Consider the following 23731-nt stretch of genomic DNA (forward strand, 5'->3'; position numbering starts at 1 on the left):
GAAGAGATTCCTTGTCCCTGAGTCTTGTTAGAGCTGAAGTTGGATAAGGCAAAATGGATCCAATCCCAATATGATCATTTGAATTTGAAGAAAGGATGTTGAAAGCCATTTTTCATGGTCCAATGAATGATGTGAGCTTACGATAAAGAGGTTCGCACTAGAGAATTTCATGAGAGGAACTTGATTTGAAAAAGATCCTTTTAATACAAAAGGACTTAAGAGGAAACTAGACGTCGAGCTGGAAAGGACCTTATGTAGTGAAGAAGGCCTATTCTAGAAGAGCATTTCGAAATGGATGGTAAAAATAAAAAAAGAAAGAAAAGAAAAGAAAAAAAAAGGAGAGGCTAAGGTGAAAACTCGCAAAGGGCGCCTTTGATACCAAAGGGGATTTGAGTTGAAAACCCGAAAAGGGCAGCTCAAATTTTGATCAAAGTGGGGCATACAGCAGTCTTGCTATGCTTGAATTAACAATAAAGGAATATGCTACATCTGGGGGCATCGACAAAGTACTCCGGATCCCCTAAACACATATTGAGCTCAGAAAGGTCAACAAGAAGTTGTTACAAAGAAGCTCAAGCTGCGATATCTGGGGCACCTAGCTTCCATTTTTCCCATTTTGAATTTGTTATCTTTGATTACCTTATTCTTTTCAAGATATGTCCCAATAAATTTCCTTCTTATTACATTGCTATCTTTGATTAACTTATTCATTTTGATTTAATTTCCTTCTTATTGCATTTGCAATCTTTGATTAATTTATTCATTTCGAGCTATGCTCCCAATCAATTTCCTTCTTGTCCATTGTTTTTATCTTTTTCGAGCATTTTGCATTGAAATAATTAGTAATGGACCAATAATACTTTCACAGAAGAAGTTCTGCATATTACTTTGGAAGCTTTTAAATAGTACAGGAGCCTGAAACAGGACTATTATTCATAATTCACCAAGCCCAAGGGTTGGAAATATTTAAGCCCAAATTGAAATTATCTCCTTGGGCTTTCTGTTAAAGATATTGGTTGAGCAAAAAGAAATTACATTGGTGTTACAATCTCGGCAAAGAACGAGCAATGGGATTATTCTCGGGAAAAGAAAAATGATACTCTGCATTCATGCAAATATCAGGAATATACATCTGGTCATTACACCCAGGGAATAGTGTAACAGATCAAATTGATTGAAGATGATACAAATCCTATACCTCCGATTTGCAGCAAGATAGATAATGAACCTTATTCCTCTGAAGTTGCAGTGGGAGGTACAAACCTTATGTCTCCAGAAGAGTGGAAAGGACTCTGAAATTATGGCAGGGCAAGCTTGCTGAGCAAAATGTGATTGTTTCTTTGACTTTTCTGTCAAGAATACCAGCCGAACAAGATGGCCGCGTAATACATCAGTGATAATATCCTGATGAACAACGAGCAGTGACACCTTAAGCCTTTTGAAAAAATGGATCATTTTCATTTTTGCATTCATATATCATTCATAACACATTTAGTTAGGAGCATTTGATTCATTTCGATCATGACATCCTAATTATTTGACATAAGCATCACATCTAGTTAGGAGCATTTGATTCATTTTGACCATAGCATCCTAATCATAGAAACATGAGACTGATTCTACAGATCTTGTCTCCCTGAAGTTGCAGTGGAGCAGATCGAAGACGGCGAATCTTGTCTTCCTGAAGTTGCAGTGAAGCAAATTTAAGCCACCATCCTATCTCCCTAAAGTTGTAGTGGAGTAGGCTGAAGATTGTAGATCTTGTCTCCCTGAAGTTGCAGTAGAACAGATCGAAAACGGCAAATCTTGTTTTCCTGAAGTTGCAATGAATCAGATTTAAGCCACCATCCTATCTCCCTAAAATTGTAGTGGAGTAGGCTAAAGATTTTAGATCTTGTTTCTCTAAAGTTGCAGTGGAGCAGATCGAAGATTGTAAATCTTGTCTCCCTAAAGTTGCAGTGGAGTAGATCGAAGAGGGTGAATCTTGCCTTCCTGAAGTTGTAGTGAAGCAGATTTAAACCGCCATCCTATGTCTCTAAAGTTGTAGCGGAGCAGGCTAAAGATTGTAGATCTTGTCTCCTTGAAGTTGCAGTAGAGCAGATCAAAGACAGCGAATCTTGTCTTTCTGAAGTTGCAGTGAAGCAGATTTAAGCCACCATCCTATCTCCCTAAGTTGTAGTGGAGTAGGTTAAAAAAAATTTATAGATCGTGTCTCTCTGAAGTTGCAGTAGAACAGATCAAAACACACATTATTTCCCTGAAGTTGCAGTGGAACAGATTGAAGCTAAATTACAGATCCTGTCTCTCTGAAGTTGCAGTAGAGCACATCAAAACACACCTTATCTCCTTGAAGTTGCAGTGGAGCATGTTGTAGTCTTATCTCCCTGAAGTTGCAGTGGAGCGGATTGAAGCCACAAACCTTATCCCCTGAAGTTGTAGTGGAACAGGTTAAAATTACAAGTAGTCGCAGTGGAATAGATCAAAGTAACAGTTCCTATACCCCTGGGAATACAGTAGATTGGAATAAAGCTATCTGAAGAAGAGAAAATGCCAAGAGATCAAGATTCTGCAGGACCAGGCAAAGAGGGGCAGCTGTACGGGCCCAAATTTGCCTGGGCCCGATATAACAAAACCAGAACAGTCCAAATTCATAAAAAATTTGTTTAAAGTCCATTCACAAGGCCCAAATACTCTATGGCCCAATGCACTACCCAATTTCAGAAACCCAACTAAGCCCACTACCCAAACCAACCCTATAGCCCATTCCTAACATTTTCAGAAAACAAAGAAAAACCTAGCCCCATGTGCGCCGTACCCCTCTCCTGGCCACACCTGTAACACACCACCGTCCCATCGCTTCACTGTCACATGCAAACAGACCAAAGAAGAGAAGAGACAAACACTTGCAAATACGCAAAAACAGTAAATAAATCAATGTAATAGGCTATAAAGCCAAAAAGAACCGATTGTATGAGGGGGTTTTTTTTAAATACAAAAAGATTGTATTATAGACAGATATTTGGAAAGAAATCAAAAAGCAGAAAACTAGTTTAAAAGGTTGCTCTTATTTTCTTTTTCTTTTTTTATATTTTTCATTTTTGATATTTTTTTGTTTTATTTATTTTATAAATCTTTTTACAAAAGACTTAAAAAAATAAAAACGTAAAAAAGGGGTTTAGAAAACAAACCTCGATGTTTTGACGCCGAGAACGGCTGAGGAGGCCACTGCCTAGGATCGGTGGTCGGAAACCGAGGGGTTTTTTGAGTTTATTTGGCGTCTTGCTCATTTTTTGGGATTTTTGAGTCCGGATCTAGGCTTAGGGGGGTCAAAAGGATGGGGTGGAGGTTTTGGATTTTATCCGACCACTGCAGACGGGGGTGCCATCGCCAATAACCGGTGGTCAATGCGGTGGTTGATGCCCAGACCCCCTAACCGGAGTTCAGAGGGAGAGAGAGTTGAGAGGAGCTCTCAAAAATTTTTTCTTTGAAGTGGTGTACAATGAAATTTTAAAAAAAAAATTAGCTTTTATAAACGTTCAAAAACGATGCCGTTTTAGGCCTTAGCTTTAGGAACCAAAACGACTCCGTTTAATGCCCTGACCCGAACGCGCGACCCGACCTGAGAGGATCCGCGTGTTTCTACTAATTAGGCTATTTGCGCGCGAAGCCCCTCTGCTTTTGTGACGTAGTGCAATCTGGCCCTTACTTGTTTCTTTTATTTTTCTTAAATCTTGCCGCATAATTTTTTGTTCGTTTCAATCTGGTCCTCTAACCATCTGAAGATTGGACATTGGAACGGTGTCGTTTTGTGGACACGAGAATATTTCTCGTTTGGTCCTCCGCCAATTCGCAACCTTTCGTTTTGATCCCTCTTTGCTTATTTTATTTGCAGTTTTCATTTTTAATTTCATTTAGGTCTTAATTTAGTCCTAAATTTGTTTGATTCAAATTTATTCTCGCAGATCTATCATTTATTCGTTATTAACCCTTTTCTCATATATTAAAAGGTTTTATTATTATTTATTTTATTTTTCACATATTATACATATTTAAACTATTATTCATTTTAAAATTTACATATATTATTCATTACTATACATATTATTATTTCAAGTTTTTATATACCTTTTATTTTAAATCATTTTATACATAATATGTACTTTAAAATTTCGTATGTGTTATTTAGTTATACTATTTTATAAATTAATCATTTTAAATTCCTTTTATTGTTATTCATTTTGAACTTTCTATATATTACTTACTTTAAAATATTTTTATATACTCCTTATCTTATATATATATATATATATATATATATATATATATATATGTATATGTATTACCTTGGATCATATTTATATATTTTATGTATATTATTTACGTTAAATTTCTCTTTTACACATTATTTATTTTAAACTCTTACATATGTTTTTAAAGTGTCTTATTCTAGTATTACCTTGTGTATTTTTAATTTATTATGTATATTACATATTTGAAATTACTTTACATATTATTTTATTCAATTGTTTTATGTTCATGTCAAAACCTTTTTATTCTAAATCATTTCCTACATTATTTATTTTAAATTTTATATATTATTTATTTCAACTTTTTATATTTTTATTTTGATTGGTTTCATCTATCATTTATTTTAAACCTTGTTATATTATTTATTTGTCTTTGATTATTCATGTTGATATTCAAATGATGTATGTTATATGTGTTTGTTGTTCTCATATTATTCCATATATTATCATTTCATATAGTCCATTAGTCTTTTGTGTTGCCATCTAATTTCATTCATCTATGTTTGATAACTTGTTATAGTTTTATTTTGATTCGTCTCTTTAAGTAGTTACATTTTAGTTCCCATTATTTTGATTATTATTGTTTGGATGTGAGCTCATTGCCATTATGTGTATGTTAACTCGTTTTTTTTATTTTTTATTTTTTATACTATTTCCATTCATAAATAGAGTTCGTTATCCATGTATATTTTTCCATGTTTATTCGCCTTTCATTCGCAATTATCGCATTATAGTTTTCAATTTATTGATCCGAAATTCATGATTCTATTTCATTCCGAGTCAAATTAATGTATTTTGGGTCGACTTTATAAAACAAAGGCGAAGTTTGGTGTTTAGCGATTCGATAGATAGTTCCCTAATGTGTTGGGCTTCGATCTTTCGTTTGTTTAAATAATCGAATTTCTCTTTAAAATTTCGTCCGCGTTTTCTAAACCTTAAAATAAAAGCGATGTTTGATGTTTAGAAATTCGAGGAATCGTGCCCTAACTTATTGGGTTTCGATTTTTCTCGTTTAATCTAAATAATGGCATATTCTTTTAAATCACAATACGAGTTTTAAATAAAATGCTTACTCTCTGAGATTTAAGGTGTTGTGCCCTAACTTACTGGATGTGACATCTTATTACCTCAAGATAAGATTTTTTGCAAATAAGGCAATATTTCGTGTTTGGAAATTTCGAGAAATCGTGCCCTACGTGTTGGGTTTCGATTTATCGTTTGACCGAATAACCGAATATCCTTTTTGAAATTTCAATGCATGAGTTTTGGAAATCATGAGATAATTTTGACATCGAAGGTTTGAAATGTCGTGTCCTACATGCTGGATGTGATATTTTATTTCCTCGAAACAAAATAATCTTAATATCCACTTTGAGTTATCCAAACATTCATAAAAAGGGACCGTATTTTAAAGTTATTTTAAAATCTTTTCAACTTTCGACATTAAGACGTTAATTAATCGATCAGGTACCAATTTTGGGCGTGACAAAGGTGCTAACCCTTCCTCGCACGTAACCAACTCCCAAACCCATTCTCTCAAGTTTCATAAATCAAAAATGTCGTTTTAGTAAACTAAAATGTTTTATTAAAATGACCAAACTTCTTGGTGATCCGATCACACCTAAACAAAAAATATTGGTGGCGGCTCCGTTTTTTTTTCGTTTTCATTGCCAAAACCAAAGTCGATCCCCGTTTTCAAAAAATGGTTTCGACAATGATTAAGGATTATTTAATTATAGTTTAATTAAATTAATTATGATTAGTTTAGTTTAATTAAAGTATATAAGTTAAAATTCAAAGAAAAACAAGTCATTTTCTATTCATCTTCTTCTCCCACCGATTGTGAATAGAAGAAAAGGGTTTCAAAAGCTTCAAACTTTTGGCCTAAAATTGGTAAGCTATATTAAGTCATTTTCTTGTAATTTTTATATTTATAAGGTCATGGAAGCTTGATTTAGCTAGCACATGTATTTGCAAAATTGTTAAAGTTTTTTGAAAGTTGTCATTGTTAATTTCTTAAAGAATTTGGTGTTAAATTGATAGATTTTAGGCCTAGATGTGAAAAAAAATAAATTGTAAAGTTTAAGTGTTAGCTTTGTTCAAAATGACCAAAGTGTATAAATTGTATAATTGTTAAGAAATTTTTATAATAATAGATAATAGAGGGTCATAGAAGGATGTGATTAAGATCGATTTCAAAACTAAAGCTCAAAATTGAAAGATATTGCTATTTCGATTTAAAGAGTAAATTTAATAAAATGTAAAAATTTAGAGGCATTCAAAAAAATGAAATTAAACTAGTTCATGGATATTATGGAATGATATAAAAATGTTTGGTATTGATAAATTGAATTGAATAATTGTATAGATCAGGAATTGAACAAAATTGGAAATAATCGGGGAAAGGACAAAATTGTGAAATAGTCTTTAAAGATACAATTTGCTTGTTGTTTTGCCAGGTAAGTTCATATGAAACTTACAATTTTTTTTATGTTATATTGTATTGTATTTATTCTATTAACATGTTTAGTCTCAAATGAAATTGGAGAAATTGACATAATTGGCTTATTTTAGACTGAATTGTAAAACATGAAATTGTTGACTACTACGAAAGGGTACAAAGTACCAATATAAATGTTAAATGTTTACAAGATATGTATGACATGTGTATACTGATACAGGATTCAAAATGATACGATTACGATAACAATGCCCATGTGAACTTAATAAAAGATTAGGATACATATGATGCCATTAGGATTAAATACAAAATTGATCAAGGATTTACATGATGATATGAGATCCAAAACTTGTTACAGATTCTCAATTTATATATATAGTTGGTTTAGCCTGGACTGGTAACCTTGATACAATGTCAACTTCTGTGAGAAATCTTGATCTATATCAGCTTGCGTAAGCAAAGTAGTCTCGTGTATCTGAGCTCGATTTACTAAGGTTCTCCCGAGCAAAACTTAACTTAATGAAATTGAAAAAATTAAAATGGTTTGGATATAAATAGAATGGTACATGCTTTTAAATTTAGTTGTTGTATATGATCATTGTTACATGTTCTTGATATGAAAATTATACTAACATATTGGTTGTATATGGTGTTATGCATTAGCCAACATATGCCAAATAATGTCATATTGATAGCCAATTAGCTTATTGAATTATTAAGTTAAGTAAATTTAATATGAACTTACTAAGCATTCATTATGCTTACCCATTGTTTTCCCTTTCCTTATATATTTCACCTTGCGAAAAAATGTTAAGCAGATTGTTCAGGGCTCACACTATCCCATTTTTGAATCAATAGATTTTTATCATTTTAAGTACAAATTTGTGGCATGTACATAGGTGTTTTCTATATGTTAACTTTTAATGTTTAACATAGCTAAAATCAACCTGATACACAATTTTGGCAATGTTAATGTCTTGATGAAATGGTATGTTTTGGTAAATGGTTTGAGATACGTATGTGGAAATTGAGTTGGCATATTTGAATATGAATTGGTGTTGAAAATTTTGTATTTAGGTGATTGTTTGATATATATATATATATGCCATGGTAATAAGTTGATATGTCTAATGGTTGATTAGGTGATATAAATTGATAAGAAGATGAATGTGTTATTTGTACTTCCTTTGGTATGTGTTTTGAAGTGTTTTAGTGCAGGTGAAGTTAGTCATTTGTGCAGAAAATGATAAGTTTGTGTGGAAGCTTAAAATAGGTATCAAATGAATCAAATGTTATAAAAAACCAAAGTCCATGTCTCGACGTATAACTTAGATCGTCGCAATGTCAACCAAAATAGTGAGTCACGTTGCGACGTCGAGCAGCCTGAAGTCATGATGTGACATACTATTTTGATGATGTCACAATGTTGGCCCTAAAGTTTTAAAACTTTGCAATTTGGTCCTATTTCGTGCTTGAGTTATCAAAAGAGCTTTCGTAAGCTCGATTGAAACTCGAATTTGATTGTTTATCATAATTTAAAGGTGATTGACTCATATTAGAATTTATAAATGATTGATTTACTATGAACTTGACTGTAGTTGCTTTGGCAACAAATCTGACATCCTGTATCTCGGACCTGGCGACCGGGTCAGGCGAGGGGTGTTACAAGGATTCAAAGTAACCCATTTTAAATTATGTAAATTTCAATGGTTTAGGTTCCTACTTAATTTCTTAAAAAAATTTTAAAAAACCCATAAGATATTAAGTAATTTTCCATTGATTTAGGAATTACTTAATTTCTTAAAACCCTTTTAAAGTTTTAAGTAGTATTTAAGAAACTAAGTAACTTTCTCATGGTTTAGGAATTACTTTGATTAAAGTTTTAAGTCTGGTTAAAGAAAGTAAGTAAATTACTAAATTTTTAAAGACTGATTAAGGTTTTAAGTAACATCAAAGAAATTAAGTAACTTTCCCATGGTTTAGGAATTACTTAATTTCTTAAAGGTTGGTTAAGGTTTTAAGTAGCATAAAAGAAATTAACTATCCCATTGTTTAGGATTTGCTTAATTTCTTAACGAACAAATAAAGTTTTAAGTAATGTTAAAAAATTTAAATAATTTTCCATTAATTTAGGAATTACTTAATTTTTTAAAGATATTTTAAAGTTTTAAGTAACCGTTAAGAAATTGAGCAATCTTTTTTTGGAGTCATCGAGTATTCCCAACTTCTCTATCTTTCATGTTTTAAGTAAACCTCTTCATAAGCAAATTTTTAGCAGCTTTCCTTAAAATTTCCCCTTTTTTTGGCTTTGAATTAATTTTTTCTTTTAAGAAAAATAAAAGAAATTATAGGACACTTTCTATCTTAATCATCTTTAGTCTGTAATTTTTTATTCAATTACATTTTAAAGACATGGGTTTTGGGTTTATTATTAAATAATAGAAATTTCTCATTACTTCAATTTTTTTATCTTTACTTGAAATTCATGTTCGTAAAGGTTCAACAACCTATTATTAAGAAGAAATGAACGCACATCTCCCTCCAATTCCCCTGCACATAATTATCATCTTACAATATTAACAACTTCACCTATAATCTTGGCAAACCCATAAACAATGAATCCAAACCAAAAAAAATAAAATACAAAAAAAACTTCAAACACCATTTCAAAACCTTTTAACAACCTAAAAGTAAAGTTTCTTCGTAATTCTTGTCAAATTTACAAGCACACATGGAGGATGACTATCTAAAGATCCAAGTTCTTCCTTCAACACCTGTTTCTTTCCCTAAAGAGGTAATATGTATGTATGTATGTATGTATGTATGTATGTATGTATGTATGTATGTATGCAACTATAATGAAGCATGTTATGGATAAAAGAACCCTATGATTATTCCTGAAAACTTTTGCACATGCACTAAATTAAAGAGAAAAAATATACAAATTACAAAGGAGCCCCTCAACTCTTCCTTTCGTTTAGAGGTCATTAAAAAGAGTCCTCTAAAAGAAACTTTGTTCCTTTTCCATATGCATAAATGGAAGGAAAATTCTACCCACAAAGAAAAAGAAGAGGATAAATGAGCAAAACCTACAACTATTGAGAGAATAGAGGGCCCTTCTCAATTTATCAACAATTAGAATTACTTGAACCTTATTAATGAACCAATGAATCAATGATGAAACAAATCACAAAGTCCATTGATCAGGTACTGTGAGAAAATATGCAGTCATTGCTTTTCGGAATCTTTTCTTGTATTGTTTGGGAGAAATAATTGTTGGGGACGCATTTTTTGGCCCACCTAGTATCCCAGATGCTTTAACCCATGTCTCCAAGTGCTTGTCCCAGGTATATTGTCTCATGAAATCAATGATTCCTAATACAAGCTCATTGTGCTCCTCATCCAATCCAACCAATAACGAGTAGTCCATGACTGCGATAGACTGAAGACAACATTCAATACATTAATACTAGAATCAAAATAAAAATAGAATAGCATGTTTAATGGTATGAAATTTTTTTTTATAACATCACATTCAAAACTTGGAAGGTAAGAAACCATTTTTATAGTATTATGATAAAAAGAAACTTACTGCCAAGAAAGATGTGTCATTCCAAATAGCTCTCTCGAGAATTCTCTTTGCCTTGCTTCCAAGAAAAATAGGCTCTGTTCGCAATGTTTCTAACAGATTCATGTCTAATAGTACTTTGTTTCTTCCTGATGTGTCTGGATTATATCGTGATCTTGCAGAGCCCTTAAGATCATAAATCCTAGATATACTTCTTCTGAAAAATAAGTTCTCCATTACCACAAGATCCATTTTTGTTTCTTTCCCACCTTTCAAGTGTTTTACAGAGACCTATCATCAAGCCAGCCAAAATTAGTTACAATTAAAATGACATACCAAACCCTCCACAAAGCAATTGGACACATAAAAACAAAGCTTTCAAAATGTAAACTAAGATGGCAAACCTGATAAATACCAAGAATTTTTGCAAGGCAAGTTGGGCTTCCTGAGCTAAGAGAATCAGACAAATACTTGAAGTACTCTGGTGCAAATTCATTAAAAGATTCTAGCTCTGTTTTTTGTACTTGCTTTATAATGAATCTCTCATCTAACGATTTGGCAAAATACACATTGCTCTTTCCCCCTTGTGCACTCCATTTCTGACAGCGGCTTAAGGAACGTACAAAATCCACTTCATTAGGGCAACATTTTCTTCTAAGAGAATAAAATTGTTTTGCAAAATAACAAGTAACAGAAAACTTCACTATGCCACCACCAACATAAGAGTCATCTCCAAAAGAAACTATTAAATGTGGAGACCTTTTTGTATCAGTAAACATGGCACCAATGGATGATGAAGTATCTTCAGAGCCAAAACTTCCAAAATGTGTATAATCCGTGTCAAGTGAACCAAATGGCTGCCAGGGTGAAAAGCTGGAAGTTGCAGAATCTTTTTTGCTTCTATCAATAATACTCCAACCTCCTCCCATTTTAATGGACTTATCATCAACCCATTCTTCATATTCTTTTGAACTAAGAGCATATGATATTATACTTGCGGGATCATTGTCATAAACAGCAATAACGATATCACTGTGAACCCTCTGCACAAGAAGTAGCCGAGCCCCTTCAGCCACATGAGATGCACAATTGATTAACGTGGGTGTGGATCGAAGTGATAAATTCAACTTTTGTGCCTCAAATGGCAATGTATAAGAGTAGGTACTTGTCACATTAGAAACAGGATCTCTCACCATAGTCCTATAATCTCTAGTAGCATGAAATGATTTAAGTGTTGATAAATGCAATGTTGAGGGGTGCAATCCTTTTTGAATTCTTGCTTGGAGTCTCAATACAGAATCAAAAGAATGAACCCTCATTGGAGAAGCTACCTTTCTCAAAGGAAGATTATCGATTTTACTTGTTGGCTTGACCAAGCGAGTTTGGAGCTCATTTCCCTGATATGCTTCTGGATATTGAACTTTTAATGTAAGTAGATCAGTACCTATCCAAGCAGAATCTATTCTTTCAGATAATGTAGATGTAGGAGAATGGACACTTTTATCTGTTTCCTCATTCTCCACTTTATTTTCAATACACAATGCAAGGTCCAATTCTTCTGGCACATCAGATTCAAAGGTTGGCAAACTAGAGTTTTGCTCCAATCGTGCGTCACTTTTAGGAGGTTCTAGTGAATCTGTAGATTTGTAGGTTTTTTGTCGATAAGCATCAAGTTTCCCATCCTTGGAGAGACCAGGTTTACCTTTGAATGCAGAACCTTTCCCAAGATGAGAATCCAATGAATTAAGTCGTCGATCCCATACATGCAAACCAATTAGAAGTGAACGCTTTAAGCAATTCAGTTCTAGGATGTCCATAGTTGTCAAATCAAGATGTGATGTCTCGATAGCAGTTGGTTGTAACAAACTCTATAAAAACATAACCATAGTCAGCAAATAATAAAATTAATCTTTCAACAACACTCATCAAAGAAATACTCTCAATCGTTTTAATAACTAATATTCAATGTGCTTACAATGTAATCATTTCTCTCCTTTTGAATCTGATCTCTTAGTTCCATAATATGATTTGATAAGTCACTTGCATTTGATGAATTATTCTTTTGTTCAATGTTGTCAAGTACATCCAATACCTCCGCATATAAAATTTCCACTTTGACCATTAGCTATAGGAGGAGACAAAATAGTTAGTAAGTTCAGAATATATGGATTTTACTGGTATAAAAACAAAATGGAAATAAATAACAGACCTCAGCTGCCTCTTTTCTTATCCACTCTCGTTGAATATCCCCACTAAACTCAAGCATTGATAGGGGCAAATGTACTGATAGTATATCAATTGGGGTATAGCGAAAAAATGCTATCATGTTGCCAAATCTGTAAAATCATACTCACAAGTATAAGCATCATACTTAACCTTCAAAAAGGAATAAAGATTTAAAACATTACAACATTTACCCATAGAAACGAAGGCAGTCCCTCTGCAAGGAATGACCACAAGTTGCAACACGATTAGCAGTTGCATGATTTGAAAAACTAAGCTCCAAAAACTTTCCAAAAGAAAGTCCCCAAGCAGCATCAGACATAACCACTCTATGAGTTGCTGGAGGAACCCCATCAATATGAGCACACCTAAGGCATCTGTGCCACATCCATATTTTCCCATCTCGTTCACCAGGTAGCTTAAGAGAGGAAAGGCGCCTTACATTGATTGTCAGGTTTCCTTGCCGGTGAGTATAACATATGACATGAGCTTCAGTTGGCTCATTGCATGACTGGCAACAAGATGCCTGAAAAAAAAAACATATTAAATTATAATTGAAATATAGAACTAGTACGTCTAAATAAAAAAAATCAAAGTTTGTAAAGACATACTTGATCAAACAAGTCATCTTGAAGGTATCTTCCCAGTGGTTTATCAAAAGACCCATAGAACTTTATTCGAAAAAGTCGTGAACGTTCACATACAGTTCCTTTTAGAACACACCGACTTGAAAATGAAACCAATATACTCTGGTGTGTGTCAGTGGCTGAAAAACATCCACTGGAAGCTTCATCTTCTATAATCTTTTTAGATTTTTCCAATTCATGCATATTATGCCTCTCCTCTTCAGTCACAGTTTCTCGCTTTTCAGATTGGGGAAAATCTCTAATATCACAGGGAAACATAGTAGGCATTTGTAAACGACTCAATTGTTCCAAAGAACACAAATCCATATCCACAATAGGTGTTAAATCATCATTGCATGTATCTAGAATAGAACCACCAAAAGATGGGGAAATATGAATTTGATCATCCTGATTAGGAAATGATTCTAAGCTTCCTTGCTTTGGATTAAGACTTGGAGATGCATCATTTTGAGTGAAGGAATTGCCTATTGCATTGAAATTGGAAGGATAAAAGGAACTAGGGGCAACTAAAATGACATTGTCAGACTGCATTTTCTCTGGTCTAATAACTGAATGTTTTACTTTCATCTTAGGCAGAGTAGCACCTTCGTCAGCAAGGAAGGAAGTTTCAAGCGATAAGTGATAAGCTGCAAAAACAGCGTATTGGACAACATGTTTAACCTTTTTTAGTTCTTCACGAGATCTACCTCTCAACAAGACCTATAAAGAGAAGTAAAGTGATTTGATTAAATAATCATGCTAAACACCTTTAGAAATTCTGATAAGATTTAATACAGTTCACTAATTACAGATTAATAAATACATGTTTACAAATTAGTCAAAACAATAGAAATGCATTAGAGTTCGAAGAATGGAAACAATTAAAACATCAAAATGCCCAAAATTGAAATATGTGGAGACATAAGGAATACCATCTCACATCTACAAACGAAGATAGATGCTTACATGGTTTAAAATTTCCACAATGACATAACATATAAATCATATGGATGAAAAGAAAATATTACCGTGCAACCTAAGCGTCTGGGACAACCTTCAAAGAACATCAATGTTTTTGATGGTTTTTTGTTCAATTGATTGGAAATCTCATGTTCTTCTGATACTTTTTTGACTCGAAATAATTTGCAGTGGCCCAAGCGTGCAATAGATAAATTATCAATCGATGGACAAACAAGAGCACCACTACACCTTGCTATCCGCTCTAATAATGGCCTTTTCACATTGAGAACTAATGATATTTCCTTTTCAAGCAGATACTCTTGGGCATATGAAGACACACTCTTTTCTACAAGCAAAACATTAGGGTGAAGAGCCTCAATCTTTGCAATGATCATCTTGAGATGATCATTTTCCTGTTAAGTCACAAACATTTACAACATACAATTGCTAATCACACAAAAAACTTCTATTGAATATTGACTTGTATAAATGGATCAATTTTTTTTAACAAACCTGTTGAAGTAATGTGCTAAACGATGCCAGCTGATTTGGAGCTTTCTGAAATTCAAGGGCTCCTCCTAAAAGAAGTAATCTAGGATTTTTGTATTGTGAGGTCATGCGCTTGTGTTTTATATTTTTGGTACATACCACTCCCTTGACAAGGGTGCTGTGAGAATGATGGAAGTCACAATTTAAAAGCTTGTATAATAAGAATCCAAATTGAGACAACATTAAAACAATTTAAATTTAGAAATTTTTATATAGTTAAAGCATCCAATACCTTTCACTGGGATTTCCTGACGCTATACACTTAACCTTTACATAATCCCCAGGATCCATACTGCCTCCTCTGCTAGTATCTGGTTTCACAAATTTTGCAGCTTGCCATGCAATTGTTGTGATAATGTCAAGCCAATCCCCAGCATTATCCTCTTTACCAACTTTGATACCCTCACTTAGTAAAAGCTGCAACACCAAAACCCTAAAATGCCCTTGTATTATAGCTTTAAGGGGCTCTTTGATTCCTTCGTTTTGTTTCTCCCTTACTGGGAACATACTTGAAAGGCTACTACTTGATGAGAACATTGCGCCAGAATCCCCAATATCATCATCTTCATCATCATATGTGAAGAAGTTACTCTCTATCTCCTCATTCTCATCCTCAGGTGGTGGTGGAAACCATATTAGGCCATTGTTTTCAAAATCCAAAAGCTTTTGTGACTTTTCATAATGATTATGGAAAATAAAATCATCAGAGTAATCATAAATATTATCAAGTTCCTCGGTCCCTATATTTGGCTTTCTTAAAGCATCCATGTTTTCTTGATAAAAGGGAGCAACATATTGAGCCATCGGGCTCCCTTCTTGCTTCTTCTGTACAGAAATCCCAACTCTATAAGGAGTAAAATTGTTTCTAAAGGGATTAACTGAAGGACTTGATCCCACAGACTTACAACTATAAAAGTCATGTCTACCATTAAGACTATGTGAATCTACATTTGAAACATCTTGACAATATTTAGTTGAAGGGCTCAAAAAATGCTTACCAAAATCATTAGCATCTTCTTCATCACTCCTACACCTGTAAATACACAAATAAGCACGTTAACTACTAGGGGAAAGATTAGGAGGTTTGGGTTTCTTCTATTTTACATAAAAAAGGAAAATGTTTCAACATATTTATTGTCATGTAAACCAATACATACCTGCAGGCAGATTGTGAAATAGATACCGGAGAAGGATGAGTACTAAAAGAAGTTATAATCTTGCTTGTTACCGGTTGCATTGTAAACTCACAATCATAAGCTTCAAGATATTGGGCAAGGCTATCACTTTTGATGGTTTCGAGATTCACAAAACATGGGGACGGTGGTTCTGAGCTCTCACAGAGAGAGGGATGCACTTTATCACAATACTTCATTCCTCTACTTTCACGCCTCACGTTAACCCCATCACAACAAAACTTGCAAAATTTAGTACTGATCATCCTAGAATAAATATTAACCTTCACATTATATGATTGATCAACAAGGAAATGAAACTAAAAATCCTCCAAAGAAATATAAAATATTCTCCTTAAGGAAACAAACAACTTCAACACAAACTAATCATGAAATCAATATTTACACATCAAATTCACAAAAAATAATATCAATAATAAAACAAAAAATTTGAAATTCCCACAACAAATATAAGCTCAAAAATTCTTTATCGCAACAACATAAACAGCATCACTTCCTTTTCTTTTTTCCTCTTTGCTTACTATAGTACAATTTCTACTACCATAACCATTTCACTTTCTTACTATAATTTTCTCTTTAGTTCATTCCTTTCTTATTGCCACTCTCTCCTCTCTCTCTCAATACTATAATATTATTATTTCTCTCTATTCTTTTATCCTTTTATTTTAATTTTTTATTTAATTAGGAATTTTTATGGGTCTTATATTTTTATTGAGAAAAATAGTTCCTGATTAGCCCATCATATTAAATACAATTACCATACCTTTTTTTTTTTTTTTTAAAACCCTCTATCTAAAAGCTTTCTTTTTCTTTGGTCAGCTTCAATGTTTTACAACTCTTATGCATTTTATTATCTTTTATTATTTTAACTTTTTAATATTTAATATAATTTATATGTTTTACTAATAAAATGTATTTTTCTACCATTGAACAAAAATTCATTCACTAAAATTAAATGAATTAAGTAAATTACATTTTTTAAAATCAAAGACAACTTAACATAACATTTATTAGTGAACTATTATGCAAGGGCTAAGTCGAAACTTTTTTATTGAGCCAAAATTAAATTGTAATTTTACCATAGTAAAAATACAATTTCATTTTAATAGTCTCTATCTTTATAATTTTTAAATGATTAAATCAATTTTTTTATCATTTTTAGGGGCACAAAGTGTAATTTTACCTTTATTAATTTAAAATTTTAAAATTTTCAAAAAACCTAAATAGAAATTTTTCCATTTTAGGGGGCCGGGCACCTGCCAACCTTTGGTTTCACCCTTCTATTGTGATGCATTTATTTGAAAACTTTAGTACAAATATTTTTTTCAAAATTATATATTTATATTAACACACTAAAAAATAAATCATTTAATAGAATTTTAGTAAGATTATAGGTGTAGTATTTTAAAGTCTATGGATTACAAGGATTAAGACTTGTGTTGATAAAGGAGGATTTGCGTGATTAATTAACCAGCTTTAACGCCCTTCCCTTAACTTCATCCAGAAGAAATGGACCATTCTACATTTCTACAGGGTCAGGTTCGCCAGTCTTTTTTGATCCCACCTCTGCTGTTACGTATCTTACAAATATATTCAACTTATAAATTCGAAAGGTTTTACTCTAATCTCCTAAACTAATAGTCCCTTGCATAGGCGATTTCAACGAAATTCAATCTCAACAAGTAAAATAAGGAGCAACACTTGAGCAAGGTGATTGCAACTTCTCCAAGATCCCTATATAAGGAGGGGAGTTTACTTGGGCAGACAATAGAATTGGAGAAAACTTCATTAGAGTAGAATTCTTTGCAATGTTCACTGGAGTTCTCTTTCCACACGAGGCGGGAATAGCGGAGGTTGCTATAGCATCGGACCCATTTTGAGCTTTGACAAGGAAAGAGGGTGTTTGGATTTGAACCAAAATGGTCTGTGGGCAATGATTGTGCCAATATTATTGAGAATGTTTGGGAAATAATCAACAACATAAGAAACTCTCTTAAAAATTGGAGCTCTAACAAATTCCGTAATAACCAAGAAATAGATAATATTTGTAAATGAATAAACACCCTATAACAAAGCCTGATTACTAGCGAGATAAGGGGAGAATTAGAAGAGATCAAAGAGGATCTTGATAAAAGATGGAAAAAGGAGGAAATGCATTGGCACCAATGAAATTTTCCATGCCACTACAGTCTTCAATCAAGGAAGAAATAGAATGTGTAGAGATTAAAAATTGAAAACGGTGGATGGGTTGAAAAAACAAGAAGAAATTTCTGCCCGTATCTAAAATTATTTTAATGAAGTTCTTAAATTCGTAAATGAAGTCATAATGGATAAGGCTAACAATGACTTAGCTCGAAGGAGAAATTAAATAGGGCATTTTTGGGATGAGAGCTTACAAAGCCCCAAGGCCGAATGGTTTTCCCCAACTCTTCTTTCAATAATTTTGGGACTTAATTGCAGAAGATATTTTCAAATTGATAACAAGAGTGGCACTTCCAAAAGATCTTAATAGCACCAGCATTGTTCAAATACCAGAACAAAGAGCCCCCGAAATGGTGTTGCAATTTAGGCCGACAAGCCTTTGTTGCTATACTTATAAGATCATTTCTAGGATATTGGCTACCCGTATGAAGCCTTACTTTTGTCTATTTCCCAAACAAAGAACTGCTTCAAGCAAAAAATGCCGGAAAGGATCGAGGGGGATCGTAAAGCTTATACGAAGGTATTTAAGTCTTGAACTTAGGCACTAGACGGGATGTAAGAAATGGTTCGAATATCCTAATATGGCATGATAAATGGCTCCTTCGTGAGCCAACTTCTAAAGTCACTTTGACACCTTTAAGAGAAAAATGGACCAGCCTTTGTTCACCAGCTAATTAATCCCAAAGATCGTGAGTGGAAGATCGATGAGCTTTTTGATTAAAAAGAAGATAGAATCAATTCTACAATTCCTATTGGCCAACCAAACATAAAGGACTCCATTGTTTGAGACTTCACTGAAAATGGTCTCTATCAGTGAAGTTGGGACATCATCGCATTTTAGAACAACAAAAGATGATTAATAAGATAGGATCGACTGATGATCCGAAGACCGGCAAAGAGTTGTGGTATGGCATTTTAGGCGAATGAGTGTATACCAAGGATTTTTTTTTTTTTTGTGTGTGTGGAGAATATGTCACAACTCTCTCAACCCACACTCGAAAATCTCAAGAGAAGACATCGATCGGAGTTCTCTGAATGTCTAAGATGTGGAGAAAAAAGGAAACATTTGAGCATGTCATCTTCTTTTGCCCATTTGTTGAAGCAGTTTGGAAAATGTAAGCTCAAAAATGGAAAAACTTAATTATTAAGTGTAAACATCTTTAAATTTCAAATTTTTATTCATTCATTAAGTTATATTATATGAAAATTATACACCAATGAAACATGCTTTGTTAGTATATTATTAAATTATTACACACTTATAATTTAGGTAAAAAAATTTATGTAACAAAACTATAAAAGATTGATATGAAAATTAAATGTGGTTGGGATCAAAATCTCATTTGCATCTACTTTTCAAGTTATATATAAAAAATAAAAATACATTCAAAACTTGTATTTGTTGCTTTATAAAAATATTGAATTTTGGTAATTTTACAACTAAGTTGGGACTCGGTTAAAAGTGATACCAATTATGTATTGAAAATATTGGATAAAGTAATTTATTTTAAGTTTTATCAATAAAAATTACTTTTAAGAGGATACTTATCTGAATTTTACATATCATCGTTTATAATGGTTTTTTTCTTCTTAAAAGAGAGTTAATTTATTTTTTATGTATGTTTGGACACCACATAATAATTGAATAAAATGTAATTAAAAATATAGTAATTACATCTTTTATAATTATAATAACTTCTAATTTCCTAGATGTGTTTAACTAATAGAGGATAATTACATCGTAATCGATTGTGTCATATTTGATAGTATAAATTATAATTACAAAACTAAATAATTTTAAACTCTAAAAAATTATTAATTATTATAAAATTATCAATAATACTTTGAGAAAAAAATTCTCTATGCAAATATCAAAACTTAAAATCAAAACATCATAAATTATAGAGTTGATGTAAATTTTGACCCATTAACTTGACAACTACGTCCACTTTAATACTTGAACAATTTTTTGTCCACGTTAGTTTTGGAACTTGGTAATTTTTTTCAATTTAGTCCATGAATTAACTTGGAGTCCATTAAAGTGTAGGGACGTGACACTCTAAGATTGTACCATGTCATCACCTAAAATTTTAAAAAAATTATGTAAAATCTAAAAAATATTGAAAAATATTTTTAAAATTTTCAGGTGATGATGTGATATAATCTTGAAGTGTCACAACATCACACCTTAACAAAATCCAAGTTTAAGGACCAAATTGAGAAAGCTATTAAGTTTCAAGACTAATATAAATAAATAAATAAAGGTTTAAGTACCAAAGTGAACTTAGTTGCCAAGTTCGAAGTTAAAAAGTTACATTGATCATATCTAATATGTTAGAGTAATGGGATATACTACAATATAATTACAAATAAAATTAAAAGAAAAATAAACATCCTATGCAATTTTATCCAATTACTCTAGCATTTCATATTTATTGAACTATTTCCTCTCTACCATTAAACATACATTTATTGTCATCATCGATTGGTCCTTAACCAAATTAAAATAATTAACAATAAACACTATGAATTTAGTTAAAATTAATTTAAATAATTTATAATAAATTGTATGTAATTTAATTAAATATTTAGTAGGTCAAAATATATGAAAAATTATCTCTCATCAATAAAAAATTTTAAATTATTTACATGATATATATAATTATCTAAACATGCAACACATGTGTATTTGAGATGCTCCAATTGCACTCAATTCATCAAAACTCATTTATTACAATGGTTACCCAAACATGTTATACATGTGTAATTACAAACAATTGTACCAAAATTTAATTATCAGGTGACTTTCCAAATATATCTTTAATGTTGCTTGTATAACAAATTTTTAAATGTGTAGAAAATATTTATTTAGTAAAAGATTAATTTTATTTAGATTTAAAGTTAATTAGATTATTACACAGTGGGTGGAAAATAAATTTTATGTGAAAATTTTATATAAAATTTTAATTGGGTAGGGTTGAGATTTGAAAATTTTGATTTGTTAAATTCAAATCTTATTATATATGTTTTAATTTTGGGTTTAAATTGTATGTTTTTTATATATAAATTTTATATAAAAATATAAAAGAGATAATTCATAATAATATTTATTAATTTTTTAAAATTGATTTTTTTAGTACTTTCCCTACCGAGCAAGCTACATAAATTGTTGCTTATGGGAATATTATATTTTTAAATAATAAAACCATAATTAGTGGGGTGTGATTGGTAAATTATACTGATCCTGGGACCTAGTTATACAAAACATCATTATTATTGTTTTGTAATACTCTAATAATAGATATGGTGAGATCAATTTAATGTTAACACAGATAGCTCAAGCTAAAAATTATAGATGGATATCATGTTTTATTTGCTAGTAGTTACCCGCGAGTAAAATTTAGTTTTAAAATAATAATAATAATTGAATTTCAAGTAGTTATTTAAGTTAATTTGAATTTATAATTTTAGCTTCAATTGAATCGAGTTAAATTTTATAATTTGAATAGCTCGAATAATTCGAATAATAGATTAGTGTAAATATTCTTTTGGTCCCTATCAACTTTGAAAATGAGCAAATTAGTCTCTCTCTTAACAAAGTTTATAAAATTTCAAAATTAATTTTAAAATTTAAAATATTTATAAAATTCCAATTTTAAAAATAAAATTTAAAAAATATAAAGGAAGTTAAAATTTTAAATTTTTTTGTAAAATAATAATTTTGGGACCTATATAGGTTAATTAATTATTCAAGTTTATCATATTAAAGTATTATTCTTTTTAATTTTGCTTTGAAAAATTTTCAAATATATATAGTTTCAAATTTATATGTTCTAACATGTAATTAATTATACTATAACAAGATTTTACTTTGACATGTTTAAATTTTTAAATTTAACTCAAACAATTTTACTCGATTCGACTTAACTCGAATTTCATTTCACTTAACTTAATTCGAAAAAAGTTCAAACCGAGTTAGATGATCAAATAAGACTCGTCAACTCGATTAACTCAAAAATTTTCACTTCATTCAATTGAACACTCACCTCAACTAATAATTTTAGAACTAGGAATCCATCTTTTACTATCAAACTTATCAACTTTACCATGATATCTCTAGGTTTAGATAATAAAAAAAATATATTTTTTATATTAAAAATTTACTTTTAACTAACCTCAAAATTAGATCCAAACAGTTAATCAACCCCTGAAAGAGGTCTTTATCAACCCCTGTAAAAGTTGAATGGAAGAAACAAAAAAACAATTTCACTTCCCCATAGCAAATTAAATCAATTCATTAGTGTAGGCAATGCCGAAACAAATCATAGGGAGAATCGAATCACCAAATAACAAGAAGAAGAAGGAAGAAAGAGAACTTTGAAATTTGATACAAAATTCCTTTAATTGATTTCGGCAACCAAGCAAGAACATAACCCCAAACTTGGTAAACATGCATTAACTCAAGAAGAGCTCACCTTAAGAAAAGAAACAAAAAAGAGAAAGAACTCAACAGAGATATTGCCAGAGAAGAAGGAATAAATGAAGCATGCAATGAAAACAGGTTTAGATCAAAGTATAGATATGAACAAAGGTTGAAGTTATGTAAACAATACCTATCATCATAGATTGGACTGAGGTTAGGGACAACTATAGTATGACGGGTTGCCACGATCATTTCTTCTCTCTTCCTAAATGGTAGCAGCCTTAAAGGAAGAAGTGAAGAACCCAAAAAACAGATTCAGTTTATTACAGGTAAGGTGGGTTTGGTAGCATTTGGTTTGGTGAGAAGATTACATCTGCAAAGGTGTGTATGACTATGTCCTGCCTCTGCCTATAAATGTTGCTTTTTCTCCTCCTACTTTTTTTCAATTTTTTCTGCATTCTTTATAATATTATTATGCTGTTGGCATTTTCTTTGGGTGCTTTTTTATATAATGTTGAATATTAAAAAGTTGAAGAGTTTTTTTTATTTTATAGATTCAAAAATTAAATAGAAAGAACTGAATGATACATTATTGAAAATTAACCATGCTACAAAAATAATGGATGGTATATATGCATAGAAATATATATTATTGTTGTTTTGAGAAATAGTGAGCCTAATGAGGCCCAAATTAGAAGGTGATAATGAGTAAGTAGATTCCCCTCCATTTACATCATGTTTATAACAAGTATAGTCACTTAAAAGCAAAAGGATAAGAGTAGAGTAAGCCGCCCACCCTTCACATTTTTCTTCATCACCATCATCATAATTTATGACTCATCTCCATGTGAGACTACATGTGTTGATTTCACTTTTGACAATGGTTGGTGTAAGAACCCATGCCCATCTATTAAAATATTATTCTTGTCAAATTAAGACAATAAAGGCCCCACTTCTGCATTTCCTTTATTCTAAAATTTGAAATTCAGTGACTGGGAAAATATTAAAAGAAAAAAAATCCAAACCTTTGCCTTTTTTTAATTTCTTTTCTAGTCAAAACCCTAAATTAGCCCTACTATGTTTTGATAATTATAATAATTTTTTTTTATTTTTCTATTGGAACATGGAATGAAAACAAAGTAAAAGAAATAATTCAAACTTGAAAGAATTTTAAAAAAATCCAAATTAAAAAAATTTAATACTGAATTTATCTAAATGA

The 23731-nt window shown here is 31.5% G+C and overlaps 1 protein-coding gene across 17 annotated transcripts; it reads right to left on the bottom strand.

Annotated features, from left to right (window-relative positions):
• Window positions 1-9659: 9659 nt before the first annotated feature.
• Window positions 9660-23207, bottom strand: LOC108464292 (putative 1-phosphatidylinositol-3-phosphate 5-kinase FAB1C). Of its 17 annotated transcripts, none has more exons than XM_053025619.1 (14): window positions 22703-23199; window positions 22433-22564; window positions 22265-22319; window positions 15852-16073; window positions 14927-15727; window positions 14659-14812; window positions 14214-14558; window positions 13171-13905; window positions 12754-13085; window positions 12546-12672; window positions 12312-12461; window positions 10741-12204; window positions 10361-10627; window positions 9660-10210 (listed from the first exon to the last, which is right to left on the bottom strand). In XM_053025619.1, exons 2-14 carry the CDS (start codon window positions 22539-22541, stop codon window positions 9956-9958), a joined length of 5016 nt encoding a protein of 1671 aa, XP_052881579.1. In that variant the 5' UTR covers window positions 22542-22564; window positions 22703-23199; the 3' UTR covers window positions 9660-9955. The 17 variants fall into 17 exon arrangements, with proteins under 17 accessions (XP_052881579.1, XP_052881578.1, XP_052881580.1 ...); XM_053025618.1 differs by having other exon boundaries at window positions 15852-16082; XM_053025620.1 differs by having other exon boundaries at window positions 15852-16070; window positions 22703-23198.
• Window positions 23208-23731: the final 524 nt, after the last annotated feature.

Source organism: Gossypium arboreum, chromosome 3 (assembly GCF_025698485.1).
Source record: "Gossypium arboreum isolate Shixiya-1 chromosome 3, ASM2569848v2, whole genome shotgun sequence".
NCBI lineage: Eukaryota > Viridiplantae > Streptophyta > Magnoliopsida > Malvales > Malvaceae > Gossypium > Gossypium arboreum.